This window comes from Macaca mulatta, chromosome 4, assembly GCF_049350105.2.
Source record: "Macaca mulatta isolate MMU2019108-1 chromosome 4, T2T-MMU8v2.0, whole genome shotgun sequence".
Lineage (NCBI taxonomy): Eukaryota > Metazoa > Chordata > Mammalia > Primates > Cercopithecidae > Macaca > Macaca mulatta.
Window position 1 is genome coordinate 138,527,945 of NC_133409.1, and position 22,742 is coordinate 138,550,686.

Genomic DNA, 22,742 nt, shown 5'->3' on the forward strand with positions numbered 1-22,742 from the left:
AAACACCAAGGCTTGCATATATTAAGAACAATAAATACTATTAAAACACCCATCATTTAAAACAACTTATACTAGTATATATTAGCTTTGGGAAATAAAAATATGAATAATTTATTGTAATTGTGTGACTTTCTGGACCATTTTAACTTAGCCAGCATGGTGGCAAATGCCTACAACCCCAGCTACTCAGGAGGTTGAGGCATGAGAATCACTTGAACCCTGGAGGTGGAGGCTGCAGTGTGCCAAGATCTCACAACTGCATTCCAGCCTGGGTGATACCAAAAAATCAGTGTTGCACATGGAAATTAAAAAAAAAGAAAGTTATATAATAAGATGTGGTACGGAAAGGTAAGACCAAAGAACACCTTTCTTACGATAATTAAACTTCTGACTCTGGTCCCAGAATAATAAAATATCAAATATCAAAAGCTTATGTGCCATGATTTTGCTTCCTTTATAAGTGGCACATCTTTATTGTCCATTATATTTTGTCCAAAGAACTAAAGGATCTGCAGCCTCTAGCTTGACATAGTTTGCATTATCAGGATCAGAAAATAAAATAATTCCTTAAGTCACAAGCTTCCCTGGGCAGTTTTACTACCACCCTTCTGCAAAACACATTAAAGGCATATCATACAATTGTTCAGCAGCAAAAGCAAAGTTTACATCTTACATTTTTTTTTTTCTTTTTTTTTTGAGACAGAGTCTTGCTCTGTCACTGCCCAGGCTGGAGTGCAGTGGCGTGACCTCGGCTCACTGCACCCTCCGCCTCCTGGACTCAAGCAATTCTCCTGCCTCAGCCTCCTAAGTAGCTGGGATTACAGGCACCTGCCACCGTGCCTGGCTAATTTTTGTATTTTTAGTAGAGATAGGGTTTCACCATGTTGGCCAGGCTGGTCTCGAACTCCTGACCACAGGTGATCCACCAGCCTCGGCCTCCCAAAGTGCTGGGATTACAGGTGTGAGCCACCACGCCCAGCCAAAACATGAAACTTATGCAGAATTACTTGCTCTGGGGGCATACAACTGAATTTCATAATATTCAATTAAAAAAAAGACCTCATTCTGGCGGAGGTTGCAGTGAGCCGACATTGCGCCACTGCACTCCAGCCTGGGTGATAGAGTGGCTCTGTCTCAAAGAAAAACAAAACAAAACAAAAAACCCTCATTCTTATGCAAATTCTTAGACCTGGAATCTAGGACTATCATAATCTAACATTATCACAAAAGCAGTTTTTTTTTTTTTTTTTAGATGGAGTCTTGCTCTGTCGCCCAGGTTGGAGTCCAGTGGTGCGATCTCGGCTCACTGCAACCTCTGCCTCCTGGGTTTAAGGAATTCTCTGCTTCAGCCATCCAAATAGCTGGGATTACAGGCGTGTGCCACCACACCCAGCTAATTTTTTTGTATTTTTAGTAAAGACGAAGTTTCACCATCTTCGCCAGGCTGGTCTTGAACTCCTGACCTCGTGATCCACCCACCTCAGCCTCCCAAAGTGCTTGGATTACAGGCGTGAGCCACTGTGCCCGGCCACAAAAGCAAGTTTTTATTGTTCTAATTCTATTCAAATATAAGAAAAAAAAAATTAACCTTCAAGTACATGTTATTAAAACACTTCATACAGATTGTATCACAAGTTTTTTTCAGATAGATAAAGTAAAAAATGAATTTATTTTAAAAAACCCATTTATCATTTCCTAACACATCAATATCCAAGTAGAAAACAAAAGCCTGGCCGGGCGCGGTGGCTCAAGCCTGTAATCCCAGCACTTTGGGAGGCCGAGACGGGCGGATCACGAGGTCACAAGATCAAGACCATCCTGGCTAACACGGTGAAACCCCGTCTCTACTAAAAAATACAAAAAAAAAAACTAGCCGGGCGAGGTGGCGGGCGCCTGTAGTCCCAGCTACTCGGGAGGCTGAGGCAGGAGAATGGCGGGAACCCGGGAGGCGGAGCTTGCAGTGAGCTGAGATCCGGCCACAGCACTCCAGCCTGGGTGACAGAGCGAGACTCCGTCTCAAAAAAAAAAAAAAAAAAAAAAAGAAAAGAAAAGCCTGGGCAACATAGTGAGACCCTATCTCTACAAAAAATTTTAAAATTAGCCAGGCATGATGGCGCATACCTGTAGTTCCAGCTACTCTGCAGGCTGAGGTGGGAGGACTGTTTGAGCCCAGGAGTTCAAGGCTGCAGTGGAGCCATAATTACACACCTGTGAATAGCCACTGATAGCCACTGCACTCTAGCCTGGGCAACATAGTGAGACTTCCATCTCCAAAAAAAAAAAAAAAGACAAGGAACTAATAATTAGGATAGGATATACAAGGAACTCTTGCAAATCAAAAAATAAATAATTTTACCATTTGTCATGGAAAAATGGGCAAAGATTATAAAAAGGTAAATCACAGAAGCAGAAACTCAGCTGGCTTACAAGTGTATGAAAAGATCTTCAATCTCAATTAGTAATCACAGAAATGTAAATTAAAACAAAACAAACAAACATTATATTGGCAATTATTTATTTATTTATTTTTTTTTTTTGAGACAGAGTCTCGCTCTATCGTCCAGGCTGGAGTGCAGTGGCGCGATCTCAGCTCACTGCAAGCTCCGCCTCCTGGGTTCATGCCACTCTCCTGCCTCAGCCTCCCAAGTAGCTGGGACTACGGGCGCCCACCACCACACCAGGCTAATTTTTTTGTATTTTTAATAGAGACGGGGTTTCACCATGTTAGCCAGGATGGTCTCAATCTCCTGACCTCGTGATTCACCTGCCTCAGCCTCCCAAAGTGCTGGGATTACAGGCATGAGCCACTGCGCCTGGCCAGCAAATTTTTTTTTTTTTTTTTTTAAGACGGAGTCTCACTCTGTCGCCCAGGCTGGAGTGTAGTGGCACGATCTCGGCTCACTGCAAGCTCCGCCTCCCAGGTTCACGCCATTCTCCTGCCTCAGCCTCCTGAGTAGCTGGGACTACAGGCGCCCGCCACCTCGCCCGGCTAGTTTTTTGTATTTTTTTAGTAGAGACGGGGTTTCACCGTGTTAGCCAGGATGGTCTCAATCTCCTGACCTCATGATCCGCCCGTCTCGGCCTCCCAAAGTGCTGGGATTACAGGCTTGAGCCACCGCGCCCGGCCTATTTTTAAACATTAGATGATATGAGTTGTTGAGAATATGGGGGAAACAGGAACTTTTATGTACTCCTAGGAGGAATGTAAACTGTTACAGTAGGACATTAGAAGCAATCAATGAATTTGTCACCAGGGAAAATGGTCTGTAAACATGGTGGGTCCATATCATGGATTATGCTGCAAGTAACAGCCATCGAAGCCAGCAATTACAAATAAATAACAGCCACATGGAGAGATCTCTAAGGTCACTACTGAGGGAAAATTAAGAAAAAGAATGAGATCTATTAATAGCACAAAATCATCTTGTAATTAAAAAGCACATATACAAAGCAATACTGGGTAACTTATAAAGATATAGGCCGGGTGCGGTGGCTTACGCCTGTAATCCCAGCACTTTGGGAGGCCGAGGCGGGTGGATCATTTGAGGTCAGGAGTTCGAGATCTGCCTGGTCAACATGATGAAACTCCGTCTCTATGAAAAATACAAAAATTAGCCGGGCTTGGCGGTACATGCCTATAATCCCAAATACTCCGGAGGCTGAGGCAGGAGAACTGCTTGAACCGTGCAGGCGGAGGTTGCAGTGAGCTGAGATCGTGCCACTGCACTCCAGCCAGGGCGAGAGTGACGTTCCATCTCAAAATAGAGAAGAGAAGAGAAGAGATATATACACATCTAAGATATATCAAGTATATCAGTGGGTACAAGAGGGTGAGGGGGGTACAGAGGGAGTGGGAAAATCACTATGAAGGGTAAAAGTAGCAAAATACAATGAGAAGGGCCTTGTGCAGCCCATGTAATAATGTGCTATGAAGTGAGTAGAAATTTTGAATCACTCAACTCCCTATACCTGAGGTCCCCCTTTAAAAAGCTCACCCTTCTTATATATTAGTTAACCAAGACACTAAGTTACAATAATAAAAATTAAGCCACCAATGACAAAGTGCTTAGTCAGCCTTCTAGTGATTTTTTTGTTTTTTGAGATGGAGTCTCCCTCTGTAGCCTAGGCTGGAGTGCAGTGGTGAGATCTCAGCTCACCGTAACCTCTGCCTCCTGGGTCCTGGTTCAAGCAATTCTCCTGCCTCAGCCTCCTGAGTAGCAGATTACAGGCACGCACCACCATGCCCAGCTAATTTTTGCATTTTAGTAGAGATGGGGTTTCACCATGCTGCCAGGTTGGTCTTGAACTCCTGACCTCATGATCCACCCACTTCAGCCTCCCAAAGTGCTGGGGTTACAGGCGTGAACCACCGCGCCAGGCCTCTGCCTTCTACTGATAACACTAACCTGCCCTAGTTACATCTAAAAGAGAAATTTACTTTCATACAGATTTCACAGCTTCTCAACAGCCATATACCTGGAAAGATAAGAAAATTTGTATATGCTTCCATGTAAGTCCTTGTGATTCATTCAGGCTGTAGTTTAAGTTTCCTTTCAATTATTCCATGGAGAATCAGCATGACCAAGCAAAGCAGGTTCCAAAGGCAGGAAGCAGAAGCAATATGATGTTATGGAAGTACCTTTCTGAACAGTCTCTTCTGCTGTTGTAGGGCCTTGGGGCAACCCTTCAATGTAAGTGCTTGGCAACAAGTCTGCTGAGATAGGCTGACCTTGTAGCTTTTGTAGTCTCTCTTGTACAGAACTGGTCAGATCTACGTAAGCCTCATCAATGCTGGCACGTTCAATCACAGCAAAACGCGACATTATCTCCATCACTTCAACACTGGCTTCCCGGTACCTAAGAAGTGTAAGGATCATTCATGCAGGCAATAAACAGAGGCAACCTTGAGATTGTCTGCTCCACTCCCACCCTGCCATAATGAACAATAATATACATAATCAAGAGACATGTGGCTTAACAGAGACTAGAAAGTAGTAACTGAAAGGGTCAACAGGCAGGCAGATGGTCAATAATAGAAGCATGGAAAAGGAAGAACCACGGAGGCAAATATTTTTAGCACAATGCCAGAACTACCAAGGTAGAAAGCATTCAGACTATGAACACGTCTATATGACAAGGAACTCTATAAAAAATAAAGAAATGCCTCACATTTGTGTATTACTGTGATCACCTATTCTTTTTATTTTCATATATCCACCAAGAAATCTTCTGCTTCTAATTTTGTCTCAAAAAAAAAAAAAAGGGTGATTTACATGGAACACCGCACTGATCAGTGAACCAGAGCATATGGTCTTCCCCAGGATAATATTTCTCACCATAAATTAACAAACTGGCATATGGATTTTATACTTCAGTCAACGGTGAGTTTGGTTAACATGTAAACTGGTCATCACCACATACACACACATGCCTTAACCAACCATTTATGGATATACTAATATTCAAATTATCAAACCGAAGATAAGCACCTAGAATGTGGTGATATGTCTGGGTGGGCAGACAACCGTCCTCAGGGTATACATACCAATCTCACCATATGTCTTCTATTCAAACTTTAATAAGCAGCTCTTCTGCCTGTATAGCTAGTTTTCTGTGACAATATACAGATATTTTGTTCTTTTCTTTTTTTTTTGAGATGAAGTCTCGCTCCTGTCCCCCATGCTGGAGTGCAATAGCGGGATCTGGCCCCACTGCAACCACTGCCTCCTGGGTTCAAGCGATTCTCCTGCCTCAGCCTCCCAAGTAGCTGGGATTACAGGCGCCTGCCACCATGCCCGGCTAATTTTTTAATATTTTTAGTAGAGATGGGGTTTCACCATGTTGGCCAGGCTGATCTCAAATTCCTGACCTCAGGTGATCCTCCCATCTTGGCCTCCCAAAGTGCTGGGATTACAGGCATGAGCCACCGCACCCGGCCACTATACAGATATTTTCTTTGCTTTGGTTTGGACCTGCTTTGTAGTGTCCAGTTCTTTGTTCCTATTGAATTTACATTTACCATAAAAATGAAAACACTGGTACCTCTTCACCATGACACCCATAAAAACCAGTATAATCATTGTTCTAAAACATTCTCAAATTAGAGAAACACTTGACTTTTTTTTTTTTTTTTTAATCATTATTTGAGCCAGGAAGAAGACAGGCCTCAAAGAAAATAAAGAGCAAGACCAAGCACGGCGGCTCACACCTGTAATCCCAGCACTTTGGAAGGCAGAGGTGGGTGGATCACCTGAGGTCAGGAGTTCAAGACCAGCCTGACCAACATGGAGAAACCCCGTTTCTACTAAAAATACAAAATTAGCTGGCATGGTGGCATATGACTGTAATCCCAGATATTCGGGAGGCTGAGGCAGGAGAATCACTTGAACCCAAGAGGCGGAGGTTGTAGTGAGTCGAGATCCCACCATTGGACCCTAGCCTGGGCAACAAGAGTGAAACTCCATCCCCCACTCACAAAAAACAAAAAGAAAAGAAAAAAGAAAGAGCAATATGCTCACGTACAAAGCCAGAAAAGGATACTTGCAATATTGTGAAATATATATTGGGTCTTCATCTCAGTTTCCTGGCATACAACTCCAGAAATCCTTGGAATCACCCAAGTTTTGTCTTTTTGTATGCTAATGTTGAATAATAGCTTCAGAAGGGTTGGAACCTTTGGCCCTACCCCTCAACTTCTGGGGAGGGGAGAGGAGGAGAGGTCTGCAGGTCAAGTTGATCACCTATGGCCAACGGTTTAATCAGTCATGAGTACATAATGCAGCCTCCCTAAAAACGCAAGAGGACAGGGTCCAGAGAGGTTCCAAACAGCTGTAACGGTAGAGATTCCTGGAGGGTGACTCATCCAGGAAGGGCATGAAAGCTCCACACCCCTTCTCACATGCCTTGCTCTATATATCTCTTCATCTTCCTGTTTTTTTTGACAGGATCTCATTGCTGTCCAGGCTGGATGCAGCGGTTTGATCATGACTCTCTGCAACCACAATCTCCTGGGCTCAAGTGATCCTCCCACCTCAGCTTCCCGAGTAGCTGGAACTAGAGCTGCATGATACCATGTCTGGCTAATTTTGTGTGTGTTTCTTTTTTTTTTTTTTTTTTTTAATTTTGGTAGAGATGAGGTCTTACTATATTGCCCAGGCTGGTCTCGAACTCCTGAGCTCAAGCAATCCTCCTGTCTCAGCCTCCCAAAGTGCTCAGATTACAGGTGTGAGCCACCATGCCCAACCTAACTGTATCCTTCATAATATCCTTTATAATAAATCAATAAACATAAGTAAGTGTTCTCCTGAGTTCTGTGAGTCACTTCAGCAAATTAATCCAAAGAAGGGATTGTAGGAACCCCAACTTAAAGCCAGCTGTTCAGACGTTCTAAAAGCCTGGACTTGTGATGGAAAGGAAGGAGGGGGTGTTCTTGTGGTACTGAGCCCTCAGCATGTGGAATCTGAAGCCATCTCCAGGTAGACAGTGTTGGAATTGACTGGGAGGACACACAGCTGGTGTCTGCTGATTGGTGTGTGGGGAAATACTTCCACACCTTTAGTCATAGATGTCTTCTGTGTTGATCGTTCTTGTGGTGTGAGAGGAGAGGAAAACCATAGTTTGAGTTTTTCCAAAACAATACTTGATTTCAGTGCTTCCTCACAGCCTCTTGAGCAAATCACTGCAAGGCATTTTTAAGAGTATCTGGAAAACTTAATCTTCAGTCAAGTCTATCTTCTTTTCTAGCAATAATTCCAATGTGGGTCTGGCTATGCTACTCTACCTTTAGACTTCTAATTCATAGAATTAGAATTCAGAAGTATCTCAGGTCCTGAGTCAAAGCATGATTCCTATACCACACCACATAGCACAGTGTATCTTGAGAACATAGATATTAGAATCTTAAAAAACACATGTGATCCTCAGTCTTTCACTTAGCTGTCTGAACTTTTTTCTTTCTTGAGACAGGGTCTGACTCTGTCACCCAGACTGGAGTGCAGTGGTGCGATAAGGGCCCACTGCAACCTCTGCCTCCCAGGCTCAAGCAATCCTCTCACCTCAGCTTCCCAAGTAGCCGGGACTGCAGGTGTGTGCCAACATGCCTGGCGAATTTTTGTATTTTCTGTTACAGACGGGGTTTCCCCATGTTGCCCAGGGTGGTCTCCTGGACTCAAGTGATCTGCCCACGTCAGCCTCCCTAAATGCTAGGATTATAGGCGTGAGCTACCACCCCCAGCCTAACTTAAATTATTTAACTTCTCTGAACTTGATTCCTTATCTGTGAAGGGGGAGTAATATTAGTACCTACCTTATAACGATGTCAGATTTAATAGAGATATTGCCTACAGAGAGCTTAACACTGTGCGTGGCATGTGATAATAGGTTCAATACATATTAGCTGCTAGGATTAAAGGCTGGGGTTTGTGCCTACCTCTGACTTAGCTATGCTGATACATATCCCCCAATCCAAGGCGAAACTTCTAGTATTTGCAGAGAGATAGCTTAATCTAAAAACAAAGAAATCTCCCTTGATATTATTCAATTATAGCAACTAATTCCTGATATTGTACTAGAATGTCAGTTTGACTCAGCCTTTCCTGGAAAAATTATGTTTCACAGTCAATTTAATTACTTCAAATACTTTAGATTTTTGGATGGAGAACATGGGAATTGGTATTAAGTCTCAATTTAACAACCAATTTTGAACAATCAAGGAACTGAATAGATATGAAAGGCAGCAACTCTTATATGTTATAATGGTTTTGAACTGTCCCCAAAACACAGTATTAAAATCTGTTTTTCATTTCACAGAGACAAGATGGCTGACCAAAAAGAATTTTTTCAGATGTTATTTATATGGAACAAATTCAAAACACCAGTTCCTAGACTCATGGTGTATTATTTTCGACTCCTTTATGTCTCCTTAAATAATGTTTTTTTCTTACTTGGTGAGGTTAGCTTTCCCACGGGACTCACGAACTTGTGCCAGTAGAAGATCTGGACATAACTTCTTAGCATCATCTGCCCACATACTTCTAGTGACCCCAAATGCACGAGCTTCATAACTCACTGCAATTATTCTAAGGTTAGAAAAAAAAGGAAACAAAATATATTACATGATCACAAGCAAAAACAAGTAACATTTTACACAAGTAATCTATAAACATATCAGAAACTTTTTGACCACAGATGCCATCATTCAATCCAAAACAAAGCAGTTCAGAAATCTCAAAAGTAGGGCCAGGCACAGTGGCTCATGCTGGCAATTCCTGCACTTTGGGAGGCCAAAGCAGAAGGACTGCTTGAGGCCAGGAGTTCAAGACCTGCCTGGGCAATATAGTGAGCTCTGCCCCGCCAACCAATCCCCATCTCTACCCAACCCTCAAAAAATAAAATCAGCTTGGCATAGTGGGGTGCTCCTGTAGTTCTAACTACTTGGGAGGCTTAAGAGGGATGATCACGGCCGGGCGCGGTGGCTCAAGCCTGTAATCCCAGCACTTTGGGAGGCCGAGACGGGCGGATCACGAGGTCAGGAGATCGAGACCATCCTGGCTAACACGGTGAAACCCCGTCTCTACTAAAAAGTACAAAAAACTAGCCGGGCGAGGTGGCGAGCGCCTGTAGTCCCAGCTACTCGGGAGGCTGAGGCAGGAGAATGGCGTAAACCCGGGAGGCGGAGCTTGCAGTGAGCAGAGATCCGGCCACCGCACCCCAGCCTGGGTGACAGAGTGAGACTCCGTCTCAAAAAAAAAAAAAAAAAAAAAAGAGGGATGATCACTTGAGCCCAGGTAAGAGCTGCTGTGAGCTGATGGTGCCACTGCACTCTGGATGGGACAATAAAGACCCTGTCACCGCCACCACCACAACAAAGGACCTGCCACAGTGCCACTGTGTTACCGTTGAATAGTTGTAACAATAACAATGATACATACCCACCACCCTTCCATGATTTGTACTGTACAACTGCACAAGGTTTATTTCTCAAATGAGGATTTTGCCGCTGCTCCACTTGAACAAAAAAACAGTCCATGTCCACGAGAGCAACCACTCGAGCCTGTCCAGTAGCCATTTTTCTGTAACACAACATTTTATGGACAGTTAGAAAAACATCTAATCCAAAATGCTAGGGAAAACTGTAATTCCACTCTTTCACTGATGAGCTACCATGAGCATGGGAGCATGGAAACTAACAAGAATGAAATAGGCATTTAAGGCCAGGCGCAGTGGCTCAAGCCTGTAATCCCAGCACTTTGGGAGGCCGAGACGGGTGGATCACAAGGTCAGGAGATCGAGACCATCGTGGCTAACACGTGAAACCCCGTCTCTACTAAAAAAATACAAAAATTAGCCGGGAGCGGTGGCGGGCACCTGTAGTCCCAGCTACTCGGGAGGCTGAGGCAGGAGAATGGCGTGAACCCGGGAGGCGGAGCTTGCAGTGAGCTGAGATCTGGCCACTGCACTCCAGCCTGGGGGACAGAGCGAGACTCCGTCTCAAAAAAAAAAAAAAAAAAGAAAAAAGAAATAGGCATTTAAATATACAGGTTGAGTATCCCTTATCTGAAATGCTTGGGATCCAAAGTGCTTGAGACTGCATTTTTTCAAATTTTGCAGTATTTGCATTATAATCACCAGTTAAGCATCTGTAATCCAAAAATCCTAAACCTACAATGCTCTAATAAATATTTCCTTTGGCTGTGTTGGTGCAAAAAATGTTTTGGATTTTGGAAGACTTCAAATTTCACATTAGGGATACCCTGAGTGGAAAAAATAGTTTTTGTTTTTATTTTTATTTATTTTATTTTTTTTTTTTTTTGAGACGGAGTCTCGCTCTGTTGCCCAGGCTGGAGTGCAGTGGCGCAATCTCGGCTCACTGCAAGCTCCGCCTCCCGGGTTCACGCCATTCTCCGGCCTCAGCCTCCCGAGTAGCTGGGACTACAGGCGCCCGCCACTGCGCCCGGCTAATTTTTTTCTATTTTTAGTAGAGACGGGGTTTCACCATGGTCTTGATCTCCTGACCTTGTGATCCGCCCGCCTCGGCCTCCCAAAGTGCTGGGATTACAGGCGTGAGCCACCGCGCCCGGCCAGTTTTTGTTTTTAAGATTCTTTCACTCAACGACAATCAACAAGGTAGACTTCTGTGATCAAATGTGTGAGGATTTCTCCCTACCAACAAGCAAGCAATCAATTCTGCAGCAGACACCAAGTGGGTATCCTCCAATTCGAGTCTGACATTACCTACCTGGAGAAAGCGTCAGATCTCACAGGTTGATGGCTCAGTTCCACAAGACTGCTCCCTACTTCTGATGTCAATCACAAGCCACAGTTTGTTTTACCTGTGCTTCTAACTGACTGGATATAAATTGGGAATCTCATGAGCCCCTCTTTGGGTTCGGTTAATTTGCCAGAGTGGCTTACAGAACTCAGGGAATCACATTTATTAGTTTATTATAAAGGATATACAGTTGAAGAGATACACATGGCAAGGTATGCCCTCCCTGGGAACACCACTCTCCAGGAACCTCCTTTTGTTCCTGTCCAGAAGTTCTTCGAACCCTCTCCTCTTGGGCCTTTTATGGAGACTTCATTAGATGGGCATGACTGACACACATGTAGAAATGTGACTGGAGAAAAAATATATGATCTAATATTAATAGACTGGGGAAACTCAGCAAGGCCTGTCTGTTCAGATTCTTCCCGGCCTCTCTGGGTAGCATTCCTTCCTCCAGGGTATGGGGTAGGACCTCTTCTGAAATGAAAGTCTTATGACCCATAATCAGAAAGGCAGGGGAAGATGAGAGTCCTGCTTTGGGCAGGTGAAAGTCAGAGAGAGATTCTGTTTTCTGAGGCTTGCTTCAAGAGCTCCAACATTATAACAAAAGCTAGGGGAGTTATGAGCTAGGAACCATGGACAAAAACTAACATACATATATCATAGTATCACAGATACTCAACCTGTACTGCTGGCATAAGAATAAATTAGTACAATTTTATGAAAGCAAGAGGTATTAAAAGCTTTAAAAACACTTATCCTTAAAAGAACTGACCACAAAATACAAAAATAGCCAATTGGCACATAAAAATAGACTCACCATCATTAGTCATGGGGAAATGTAAATTAAAATGCACATCACCAGGGTAAGAGAACCAATACTGAATCTAGCTGATAGACAAACCTCAAGTATAAATTCAGGGAAAAGAGAAAGAGAAAATAATATATAACATCATAGCATTCACGAAAAATGTCAACCTTTTACTCTGAAATACTTTTAGACTTACAGAAAATTGCAAAAATGGTCGAGTTCTCCTACTCCCAGTTTCCTGATGTTAACATCTTACTTAACATAATTATCAAAATTTAAAAATGAACGTTGGTATATTATTAACTACATACTTTACTCCCCCCAATCTGTGGCATTTCCTCGGTTGTTCCTTGTTTTTTATGACCATGACACTTTTTTTTTTTTTTTTTTTTTTTTTTTTTTTGAGACAAAGTCTCGCTCTTGTTCCCCAGGCTGGAGTGCAATGGTGCGATCTCAGCTCACCACAACCTTCACCTCCTGGGCTCCAGCGACTCTTCCGCCTCAGACTCCCGAGTAGCTGGGATTACAGGCGCCTGCCACCTTGCCCAGCTAATTTTTGTATTTTTAGTAGAGACGGGTTTTCACCATGTTGGCGAGGCTGGTCTCGAACTCCTGACCTCAGGTGATCTGCCTGCCTCAGCCTCCCAAAGTGCTGGGATTATAGGAGTGAGCCACTGCGCCCGGCCCGGCCAACCACGACACTTTTAAAGAGTATTGCTCAGTTGGTTTTTGTTTGTTTGTTTGTTTGTTTAGACAGAGTCTCATTCTGTCACCCAGGCTGGAATGCAGTGGAGCCATCTTGGCTCACTGCAAGCTCTGCCTCCCGGGTTCATGCCATTCTCCCGCCTCAGTCTCCTGAGTAGCTGGAACCACAGGCGTCTGCCACCACGGCCAGTTAATTTTTTTTTTTTTTTTTTGTATTTTTAGTAGAGACAGGGTTTCACCACCTTAGCCAAGATGGTCTCAATCTCCTGACCTTGTGATCCGCGCCTCAGTCTCCCAAAGTGCTAGGATTACAGGCGTAAGCCACCTCACCCGGCCTGGACAGTTATTTTGAGAATGCCTCTTAATTTGGGTTTGTCTGATGTTTTCTCATGATTAAGATTATGCATTTTTGGCAAGAATATAATGGCAGTGATGGGGGGGAATGCATGCTGTCAATATATCTTATTACCTATTTAACCATGATCAGTGAAATGTTTTTTGCCACATTTGTCATTATAAAGTTGCTATTTTCCTTTTGTAACTTAAAAATATCAAAGATACTTTCAGACAGCAAACATTCTGTTTCTCTTCAATCTTTCAATCACTAAGCACCCATCAGTGGCTCTTGCCTGTAACAATTACTTTGTAGCATTCTGTGATTTTTCTACCTATTAATGTAAATTTCTTAAACACAAAAGAAAACTCAATCTAACAGATAAACATACAAAAAGGTACAAATGGTAGCTTGCAAGAACAAACCTTACATGCTTGAGAGTGGATGCCAACTATTATTTAACATTTTTAGTAATCTGGAAGAAGAACTACAAAGCAGTGGCTCCCAAAATTAGCTATACATTAAAATCACCTGGGAACTTTTACTTTTTTTTTTTTTTTTGAGACAGAGTCTCGCTCTGTCGCCCAGGCTGGAGTGCAGTGGCACAATCTCGGTTCACTGCAATCTCCGCCTCCCAGGTTCAGGCCATTCTCCTGCCTCAGCCTCCGCCTCCCGAGTAGCTGGGATTACACATGTGCGTACCACCCCGCCCAGCCTTTTTGTATTTTTAGTAAAGAAGGGGTTTTGCCATGTTGGTCAGGCTGCTTTAAATACTATTGATATTTGACTTCCACAACTGTATATACTAACTTAATCGGTATGGGTATGACCTGGGCATGGGTTTTTTTTTTTTTCTTTTGTTGTTGTTTCTGAGATAGAGTTTTGCTCTTGTTGCACAGGTGGGAGTGCAATGGCACAGTCTCGGCTCACTGCAACCTCTGTCTCCCGGGTTCAAGTGATTCTCATGCCTCAGTTTCCCAAGAAGCTGAGACTACAGGCGCATGCCACCACGCCCGGTTAATTTTTGTATTTTGAGTAGAGACCGGGTTTCACAATGTTGGCCAGGCTGGTCTCGAACTCCTGACCTCAGAAGATCCACCCACCTCGGCCTCCCAAAGTGCCGGGATTACAGGCATGAGCCACTGCGCTCAGCCTGGCATGGGGATTTTTGTTTTGTTTTTTTTTTTTTCCTAGACATAGTCTCGGTCTGTCACCCAGGCTGGAGTGCAGTGGCGAGATCTCAGCTCACTGCAACCTCCACCTCCCAGATTCAAGCGATTCCTCTGCCTCAGCCTCCCCAGTAGCGGGGACTACATGCGCGTGCCACCACGCCCGGCTAATTTTTTGTATTTTTAGTAGAGACAGGGTTTCACCGTGTTAAGTGAAATGGTCTCGATCAGGATGGTCTCTATCTCCTGACCTAGTGATCCGCCCGACTCTGCCCCCCAAAGTGCTGGGATTACAGGCGTGAGCCACCGCGACCGGACGGAGATTTTTAAAAGCTCTCCAGGTAATTCCAATATGCAGCAGTTTGGGAGCCAAGACCTACATAAGACAATCGAAACACCAGCAATCCATGATTTAAATACGAGAAACACAGGTTATACAGTTGAGTGAGCACCCAACTGTATTCTAAAAAAAGTATTTCAAAAACTAACAACTACCTTGAAAAAAAACGTCTTACAACTGCAAAGCAGGAGGGTGAGTGGAAAGAAAAATAATTAAAATCACAGTAGTCAAAGCATTAATTCCTTATAAATTCCAATCGACCACTCGCCTAAAACAGGCAGAATGTGATACTTTAAACATTTACCAGTTAAAACCATAACATGCCAGAAATCCCTTTACTTTGAAGGGGCTTTTCTGTAGTACTGGAACAGATTGAGCCAACGAATAGTATTGTCACAAAAAAAACACGGGCTAAGCACCATATTAGGTCCAAATACCAGAAGTGGAGCAGGAATAGGAAGCGGTGATTTAAGTTCAGCAAACCATTTACTAAGCACACAATCACAAAAACAGACATGCAGACTTTAACAGATAATAAAGCTTTTGAGGTTTTCCGTTTATGTATTTACTCGAGAAAGCAAGAGCTTTATTTATTTATTTTTGAGACGGAGTTTCGCTCTGTCGCCCGGGCTGGAGTGCAATGGCTCCATCTCGTCTCACTGAAACCTCCGCCTCCCGGGTTGAAGCGATTCTCCCATCTCAACCTCCCGAGTAGCTGGGGTTACAGGCGCGCGACGCCACGCCTGTATAAAAATACTAAAAATGCAAAAATAATTTTTGTATTTTTAATAGAGATGGCGTTTCATCATGTTGGCGAAACTCCAGGCTGGTCTCGAACTCCTGACCTGGGTGATCTGCCCGCCTCGGCCTCCCAAAGTGCTGGGATTACAGGCGTTAGCCACCGCGACCGGCCAAGAGCTTTATAAAGATGGAAAACGAAGCAGACTTTCTGCCCAAGCCATGCTTTTGGATAAGGATTACACTACTTTGAAATCTTACGTATAGCACTTGGCCAACTATCAAACTGCACAAACCTTCACTAATTGCAATTATTCCCTTTAACATCTCGAGTTACCCCAATCCGCACAAAACAAGTTTAGTGCCCACCAGGTAATAATACATTCAGGAAAATAATTCCAAGACAGAGGTTTAAGAACTACAGAGAAAAACATACTTTTTTCTACAAGAAAAATCTTAGAGGACAGTACCAGGGCCTTATCTCTGTTAGCATGATTTATATTTCACGTAACGTTGGCCCAGTCACTGCTACATTATAAAACCAATAGCCAAGGCAACATAGAAAGTCTGAACACATTGACAGCGAACGGTTCTAAATTTTCTTACCAAGGTAACAAACACCTGGCAAAACTGCCAGCAGCGGGTGCCGCAAATGCTGGGCTCGGGGTCCACTGGAAGGAAAACGGAAGGGCTCTTGAATATCTTTTCGCCTTTCTGGGAGCAGGCCAGTGAGTTTCGAGAGAGATTTATTCGCTGTGACGACGGAGAAACCGAGAAGGGGTCGTAAAGCAGCTTGCCCGGGCAACCGCCCCCAGCAGCAAAAAGCCGAGAGCGTCACGCCCAGCTACGAAGCTGCCAGACTGAGGTCAGACAGCGCGCGCGCTATGAAGGGCCGTTGACGCGGCTGCGCACCGCGGCCCTTCCGCTTCCCGACCCGCCCATCCAGGCTCAACCTTCACCCGGGAGCCGCCACTTCCGCGGGCGCGTGCGCAGTGGCGGGCCGGGCGCGTGCGCAGCGCCGGCATCTTCCCAGCGCGAGCTGGTGCTCACGCTCCTCCTCCAGTTTCCCACCCCCGCTTGCCAGCAGCGGCCCGGTACCAACGGGTGGTCTCGCCGAGGGAGCTGTCGTGCCTCGTGGTCCCGGGACTGCAGTGGTGTGCGCTCTCGGCGCGTGGCGCTAGGCGTGGCGCTAGGCATGGCGATGGATCAAGTAAACGCGCTGTGCGAGCAGCTGGTGAAAGCGGTGACGGTCATGATGGACCCCAACTCCACCCAGCGGTACCGGCTGGAAGCCCTCAAGGTAGCTGGGATCCTGGCGTCCTGGGGCGATCCCGACACTCTCTCCCAGCCCCAGCAGCTCCGGTGCCGCCTGTAACTGGGGTAGTCTCCCGCCCACGCGGCCCCTGGACCTCCTTTTCCAACTCTTCGGGACCTTCCCTTCGCGGCCCTCCGCGCCTCTCCCAAACCCCCGCCTTCTCTACTCGCCGTTCCTGTCCTTTGCCTGGGACACTACGGTCCCTAGCTGCTTCTCATCTCGCCGCTGCTTCCCACAGCCTCTCCTCCCCCTGTCCTCTCTTTGCACTCTTGTTCGCAACACGACCCTCGCCCATTTTCGTTCCCCAAACCCGACATCCCCTCGCCTTCCCGAGGCGCACGTGTAGATCCCGCCCCCAACACTAGCTTCATTCTTTATGGTCTCCCTTGCACTAAACGTTTTCTTGCTGGCTCACTCCTCTGACCCGAACTGACCGAGCTCCAGCCCCTCTAGTACCCTTATGTTTATATCCTTTAACATCTCTCGCTAACTTTCGTTTGTGTCTTGGACATTTTCTGAGGAAATTCTCGCACCCCTACTTCTCCCATGTTTTTGAATGTGATATTTTTAGGCTATTTTGCGCAAAGATAATTTCTACCACTTACTTTGCATTTTAACAAGGGCACTTTGGTTTCCTGAAAGTAGTTTGCTTGAGACCCGAATGCTCTGCTCTTGGGACTGACGTATGTTGCAGTTTGAGGGTCCTAATACAATTCAAGCTTACTTACCCACAAAACAACGTGTGTGGGCTGTGAGAAATGGCCATTTAGGAGAAAATACTTGTGCTGTACATTTTTAAAGTGATGTTAACTTCAAAAAAGAGAGTGACCACCACTTGGAGGAAATGTTACAATACGTGTATGTATGCCACAGGGTTTGGAGTCAGAAACAGTTGGCTTCTATTAGTTTGGTTTTTATTATTTATATATATATATATATATATATATATTTTTTTTTTTTTTTTTTTTTGAGACGGAGTCTCGCTCTGTCGCCCGGGCTGGAGTGCAGTGGCCGGATCTCAGCTCACTGCAAGCTCCGCCTCCCGGGTTTACGCCATTCTCCTGCCTCAGCCTCCCGAATAGCTGGGACTACAGGCGCCCGCCACCTCGCCCGGCTAGTTTTTTGTATTTTTTTTAGTAGAGACGGGGTTTCACCGTGTTAGCCAGGATGGTCTCGATCTCCTGACCTCGTGATCCGCCCGCCTCGGCCTCCCAGAGTGCTGGGATTACAGGCTTGAGCCACCGCGCCCGGCCTATTATTAATATTTAAAGTAGACACAAAAGTGGGGAGAATACGACAGTGATTCTGCATGTTCCTGTCACTTAAATTCAGCAGTTAAAGATTTTACCACATTTGCTTTTTGCACCGCCTGTCCTCTCTCCCTGCCTCGAAGGTTTTTAAAAGAAACCCTAGAAATTGTTATTTCACCCCTATGTACATCGGTGGATGTCTCTAACAAAAAATTTCTTATTCCTTTGGGTCCATTTTTTTCCAACACTAGTAGGGCTACTGTTGGCCACAGCATGGAAGAAATCTGGAACCATCACACTGGAAGAAATGTTTATCAATTCTTTACTGATAATATATATATGATATATATACATAAAATAGAGTGGACACCACTTGGAGGAAATGTATATATATAACATTTTATATTTTTTTATTTATATTTGTATATTAAATATATATTTTAAAAACAACTGTGCTTGGAGATCCATATAATATTGATTTAGGTTTTGCAACTTAAACATACAGCTTAGGTTGGAATTTCCTTTTGAGTTAGGGTCTCACTCTGGTTGTCCAGGGTGGCGTGCAGTGGTGAGATCTTGGCTCACTCCAGCCTTGACTTCCCGAGCTCAGGTGATTCTCCCACTACTTCAGCCTCCTGAGTAGTAGCTGGGACTATAGGCGCCTGCCACCATGCCCGACTAATTTTTAAAAATATTTTTAGGCTGGCATAGTGGCTCACACCTGTAATCCCAGCACTTTGGGAGGCTGAGGCAGGAGAATTACTTGAACCTGGGGGGCAGAGGTTGCAGTGAGCCGAGATCATGCCATTGCACTCCAGCCTGGGGGGCAGAGTGAGACTCCGTCTCAAAAAAAAAAAATATATATATATATATATATATATTTAGTAGAGATGGGGTTTCACCATGTTGCCTAGGCTAGTCTCAAACTCCTAGACTCAAGTTGTCCACCCATCTTGGCCTCCCAGAGTCCTGGGACAGGTGTGGCCCTGGTTGGAGTTTCTTAAGATGAAATTCTTTAGTCCCTATTCTCTCAGCCCTCCAAAGGAAACACTAACTTTTCTTCTTTCAGTTTTGTGAAGAATTTAAAGAAAAGTGTCCTATCTGTGTCCCCTGTGGCTTGAGGTTGGCTGAGAAAACACAGATTGCCATCGTCAGACATTTTGGCCTTCAGATCCTGGAACACGTTGTCAAGTAAGGAGCTTTTGGACATTACCACTGAAGTCTGAGAGAACATATTTTTATATCTTATATAACCTATAGAGATGCTGTTTAGGTGAGTAGAGAAGAGCAGTCTCCAAGAAGAAAGGAATGATCCCCTAGATGTTATCAGAACCTCACAGGAGCTCTCATTCAAGATTTAACCTTTCTTTTCTTTAGTTTCTTCATCCATGTAAAGTGTGTGGTACATATTACCCATTCAACAATTATTACCTGCCATTTAGCCAATACTTACTGAGCTCTGACTATGTGCCAGTAGCCCTAGAAGCCTTTTTAGAGTAATGCAATGTATAGGTCAGTAAATCTCTCATTAGGCACTGGGGCTTTCTTTTTTCTCTCTCTCTTTCTGAGTTTGTGTGCTTTCTCTGGGTAGTACATCCAAAGTAGGATTATATGAGAATAACTGAAAACCCCTCCTAACTTGATTGTCCTACCCTCAACACCTGCCAGAAGAGGTAGCCTTCAAGACTTAGCCATAGTTTTTCTGGAATTATTTTGTAAGCCAGCACAGAAAATGAGTGATGTCAAAATTGCATTTCCTGAAAAGCAAGTACATTGCTTGCACTTGTTGGAGTACGTTGTTGGAGTTGACCTAGATGTATATTCAATTTTGGCCCATCAATAAAATCATGAGGAGAAACTGATGTGTGGTACAAATCTTGTGCAGATTCCAGCTAATGGACTACTGCATGTATAAAACCTTTTCCCAAGAATTTTTTTGTTAATATTTTGGTTAAACGTAGATCATTTTTGTCCATTTGTTGACGGGTACAAAATCAAAAGTATAATTTCGTAATGAAATCTCCAGTGGAATCAAATGTAGAAATCAGTGCTATTCTCTTGTAAAGGCAAGACTTCTAAAGTGGTTCTATTGACTTTATGCATTTTGGTGGCCAGGTTTCGGTGGAACGGCATGTCTCGATTGGAGAAGGTCTATCTGAAGAACAGTGTCATGGAGCTGATTGCAAATGTAAGGAACGGGTGGTTGGGAGACATGTTTCCAAGGTAGTTTAGGCAAAGCGTGACTTCTTCAATAGAGAGTTTGTGTAAAAATTCACTGGTTCTAAATAGGTCAGACAGCACAAGAAATCATAATTCAGGCCAGGCACAGTGACTCACAACTGTAATTCCAGCACTTTGGGAAGCCGAGGTAGGAGGATCACCTGCGTCTAAGAATTCGAGAGCAGCTTGGGCAATGCAGTGAGACCCCATCTCTACCAAAAATACAAAAACTGGCTGAGCGTGGTGGCCCATGCCTGTAGTCCCAGCTACTCAGGAGGCTGAGGTGGGAGGATTGCCTGAGCCCAGGAGGTCCAGGCTGTAGTGAGCTGCGATGGTGCCATGGCACTCCAACCTGTGCAACAGAGCAAGACTCTATCTCAAAAAAAAAAAAAAAAACAGCATAATTCAGTATATGTCTCTTACTAGGTTTGATTAATCACTCTTATGCATTGACTTCTATTTTTTAAATTATAAAGACAGGGCAGAGAGGATTAAATATTTTCAACAAATCAGTAAGATTCTTAGATCTAAATCAGATTGAAACACTGTCTATTTTATTTTCTTTTATTCCGAACAACTGCTGTGTGATAATAGTGATGAAAAAGATGCAGAATTTTAAGTATGCGGGATGAATTTGTTTCAAGTATTAGAATATGACTTTTTCTTTTTTTTTTTTTTTTTGTTTGAGACAGGGTCTCTGTTGCTCAGGCTAGATTGCATTAGCATGATCATAGCTCACTACAGTGTTGAACTCCTGGGCTCAAGTGATCTTCTCGCTTTAGTCTACCAAGTAGCTGGGATTATAGGCATGTGGTACCATGCCCAGCTAATTTTATTTTTGTCTTTAAAGAGACAGGGTCTCACTATGTTTCCCAAGCTAGTCTGGTCTCAAACCCCTGGCCTCAAGCAATCCTCCCACCTTAGCTTTCCAAAATACTGAGATTACAGGTGTGATGACTGGATGACTGTCTCTTTAAACACAAAACAGAATATGTGACTTTAAACATGTTCAAAATTGTAGCCTTTTTTCTTTCTTGTTTTTTTTTTTAAATAAAAGACATGAAAGATGGAATCTGTATCTTCTAATACTTCTGCGTCTTCTAGTATTAGAACTATTGGTAAAATATTCATTTGCTCCTTCATACCCTTCCATTTTACCAGCTACTCACTATACTCCTTATTTCTATACTCTTCCTCCCTGGCCTTCTGCAAACTGAAACAGTCAATATGAGAATCTTTTCATTTTGTAAAGAATAATGATGTCATCGTAGCTCTCTATATGACAGCCTTTTTATTAGGTGATGCAACCCTCACTTAACCTTTAAGTGGAAGAATGATTAGTGAGAATGCAGGACAAGTGACTCAGGCATGAAGAACAGGTTCGTTTGTTCTGTTTGGTTTAAAAGTAGGCCTGCTGATAAATTTTGTACAACTCTACAGCCCGGCTTTTTTCTGGAATTCTGGAATCCCGTCTTGCATATCTCTTAATATCTCTTGTTCTTTTTCAGGGAACATTGAACATTTTGGAAGAAGAGAACCATATTAAAGATGCTCTGTCTCGAATTGTAGTAGAAATGATCAAGCGAGAGTGGCCACAGCATTGGCCTGACATGCTAATAGAATTGGACATTCTTTCCAAACAAGGGGTATGAAACACAGCTATATCAGTTTGGTATACTTTTCCTTGGAACAAACTTCAGGGTTGTTTGATTTTGTTTGTGGGTTTTTTTTTGGCAACAGAAAATAGCCTTTGGATATACATAAAATGAAAAGATATTTTAATTTTTAACTAGCTTATTTCTGTTGGTGTAGGAAACACAGACAGAATTGGTGATGTTTATCCTTTTGCGACTGGCAGAGGATGTAGTGACTTTTCAGACACTTCCCCCTCAAAGAAGAAGGGACATCCAGCAAACATTAACCCAGAACATGGAAAGGATCTTCAGTTTTCTGCTTAACACACTTCAAGAAAATGTAAACAAGTACCAGCAAGTGGTAAGGGATACCCCTACCTATAAAATTTGTATTTTCCAATATGTTTTTGATTAATCTTACAGTAAGGAACTAGGGTATCTAGGTCAGCAAAATGAAAGCCTATTTTATAAGCAAAAAAGTAAAAAACTAAGAAATGACAGAAAAGCTAGAGCTCATTTTCTTTCTTTTTTTTTTTTTTTTTTTAAAAAAAAGGGATCTCGGCTTACTGCAGCCTCCACCTCCTGGGTTCAAGCAATTCTCCTGCTTCAACCTCCCAAGTAGCGGGGACTACAGGCATGTGCCACCACGCCCAGCTAATTTTTGTATTTTTAGTAGAGATGGAGTTTTGCCCTGTTAGCAAGGCTGGTCTCAAACTCCTGACCTCAGGTGGTCTACCTACCTTGCTCTCGCAAAGTGCTGGGATTACAGGTGTGAGCTACTGCGCCCAGCCCTAGGTGTTATTCTTATTTTCAGAAATTCCTTATGAAAATACTAATTTTTGAGGCCGGGTGTGGTGGCTCATGCCTGTAATCCTAGCACTTTGGGAGGCCAAGGCAGGTGGATCACAAGGTCAGGAGATCGAGACCATCCTGGCGAACATGGTGAAACCCCGTCTCTCC

The 22,742-nt window shown here is 43.7% G+C and overlaps 2 protein-coding genes across 2 annotated transcripts in view; one reads left to right on the plus strand and one right to left on the minus strand.

Moving 5' to 3' along the window:
* POLH (DNA polymerase eta) overlaps positions 1-16,225 on the minus strand; it is a 38,192-nt gene extending 21,967 nt beyond the window's left edge. The window contains exons 1-4 of the mRNA XM_015136432.3: positions 15,970-16,225; positions 9,930-10,070; positions 8,943-9,077; positions 4,640-4,857 (exon numbers count right to left, since the gene is read on the minus strand). Coding sequence (XP_014991918.3) covers positions 4,640-4,857; positions 8,943-9,077; positions 9,930-10,066 — 490 coding nt within the window. The 5' untranslated portion in view covers positions 10,067-10,070; positions 15,970-16,225. The remainder of the gene's footprint in view (positions 1-4,639; positions 4,858-8,942; positions 9,078-9,929; positions 10,071-15,969) is intronic.
* Positions 16,226-16,450: 225 nt separating this feature from the next.
* XPO5 (exportin 5) overlaps positions 16,451-22,742 on the plus strand; it is a 53,569-nt gene continuing 47,277 nt past the window's right edge. Inside the window, 5 exon segments of the mRNA NM_001266942.1 lie at positions 16,451-16,663; positions 18,998-19,119; positions 20,044-20,116; positions 21,657-21,794; positions 21,961-22,143. Of these exon segments, the coding sequence (NP_001253871.1) occupies positions 16,559-16,663; positions 18,998-19,119; positions 20,044-20,116; positions 21,657-21,794; positions 21,961-22,143 (621 nt within the window). The 5' untranslated portion in view covers positions 16,451-16,558.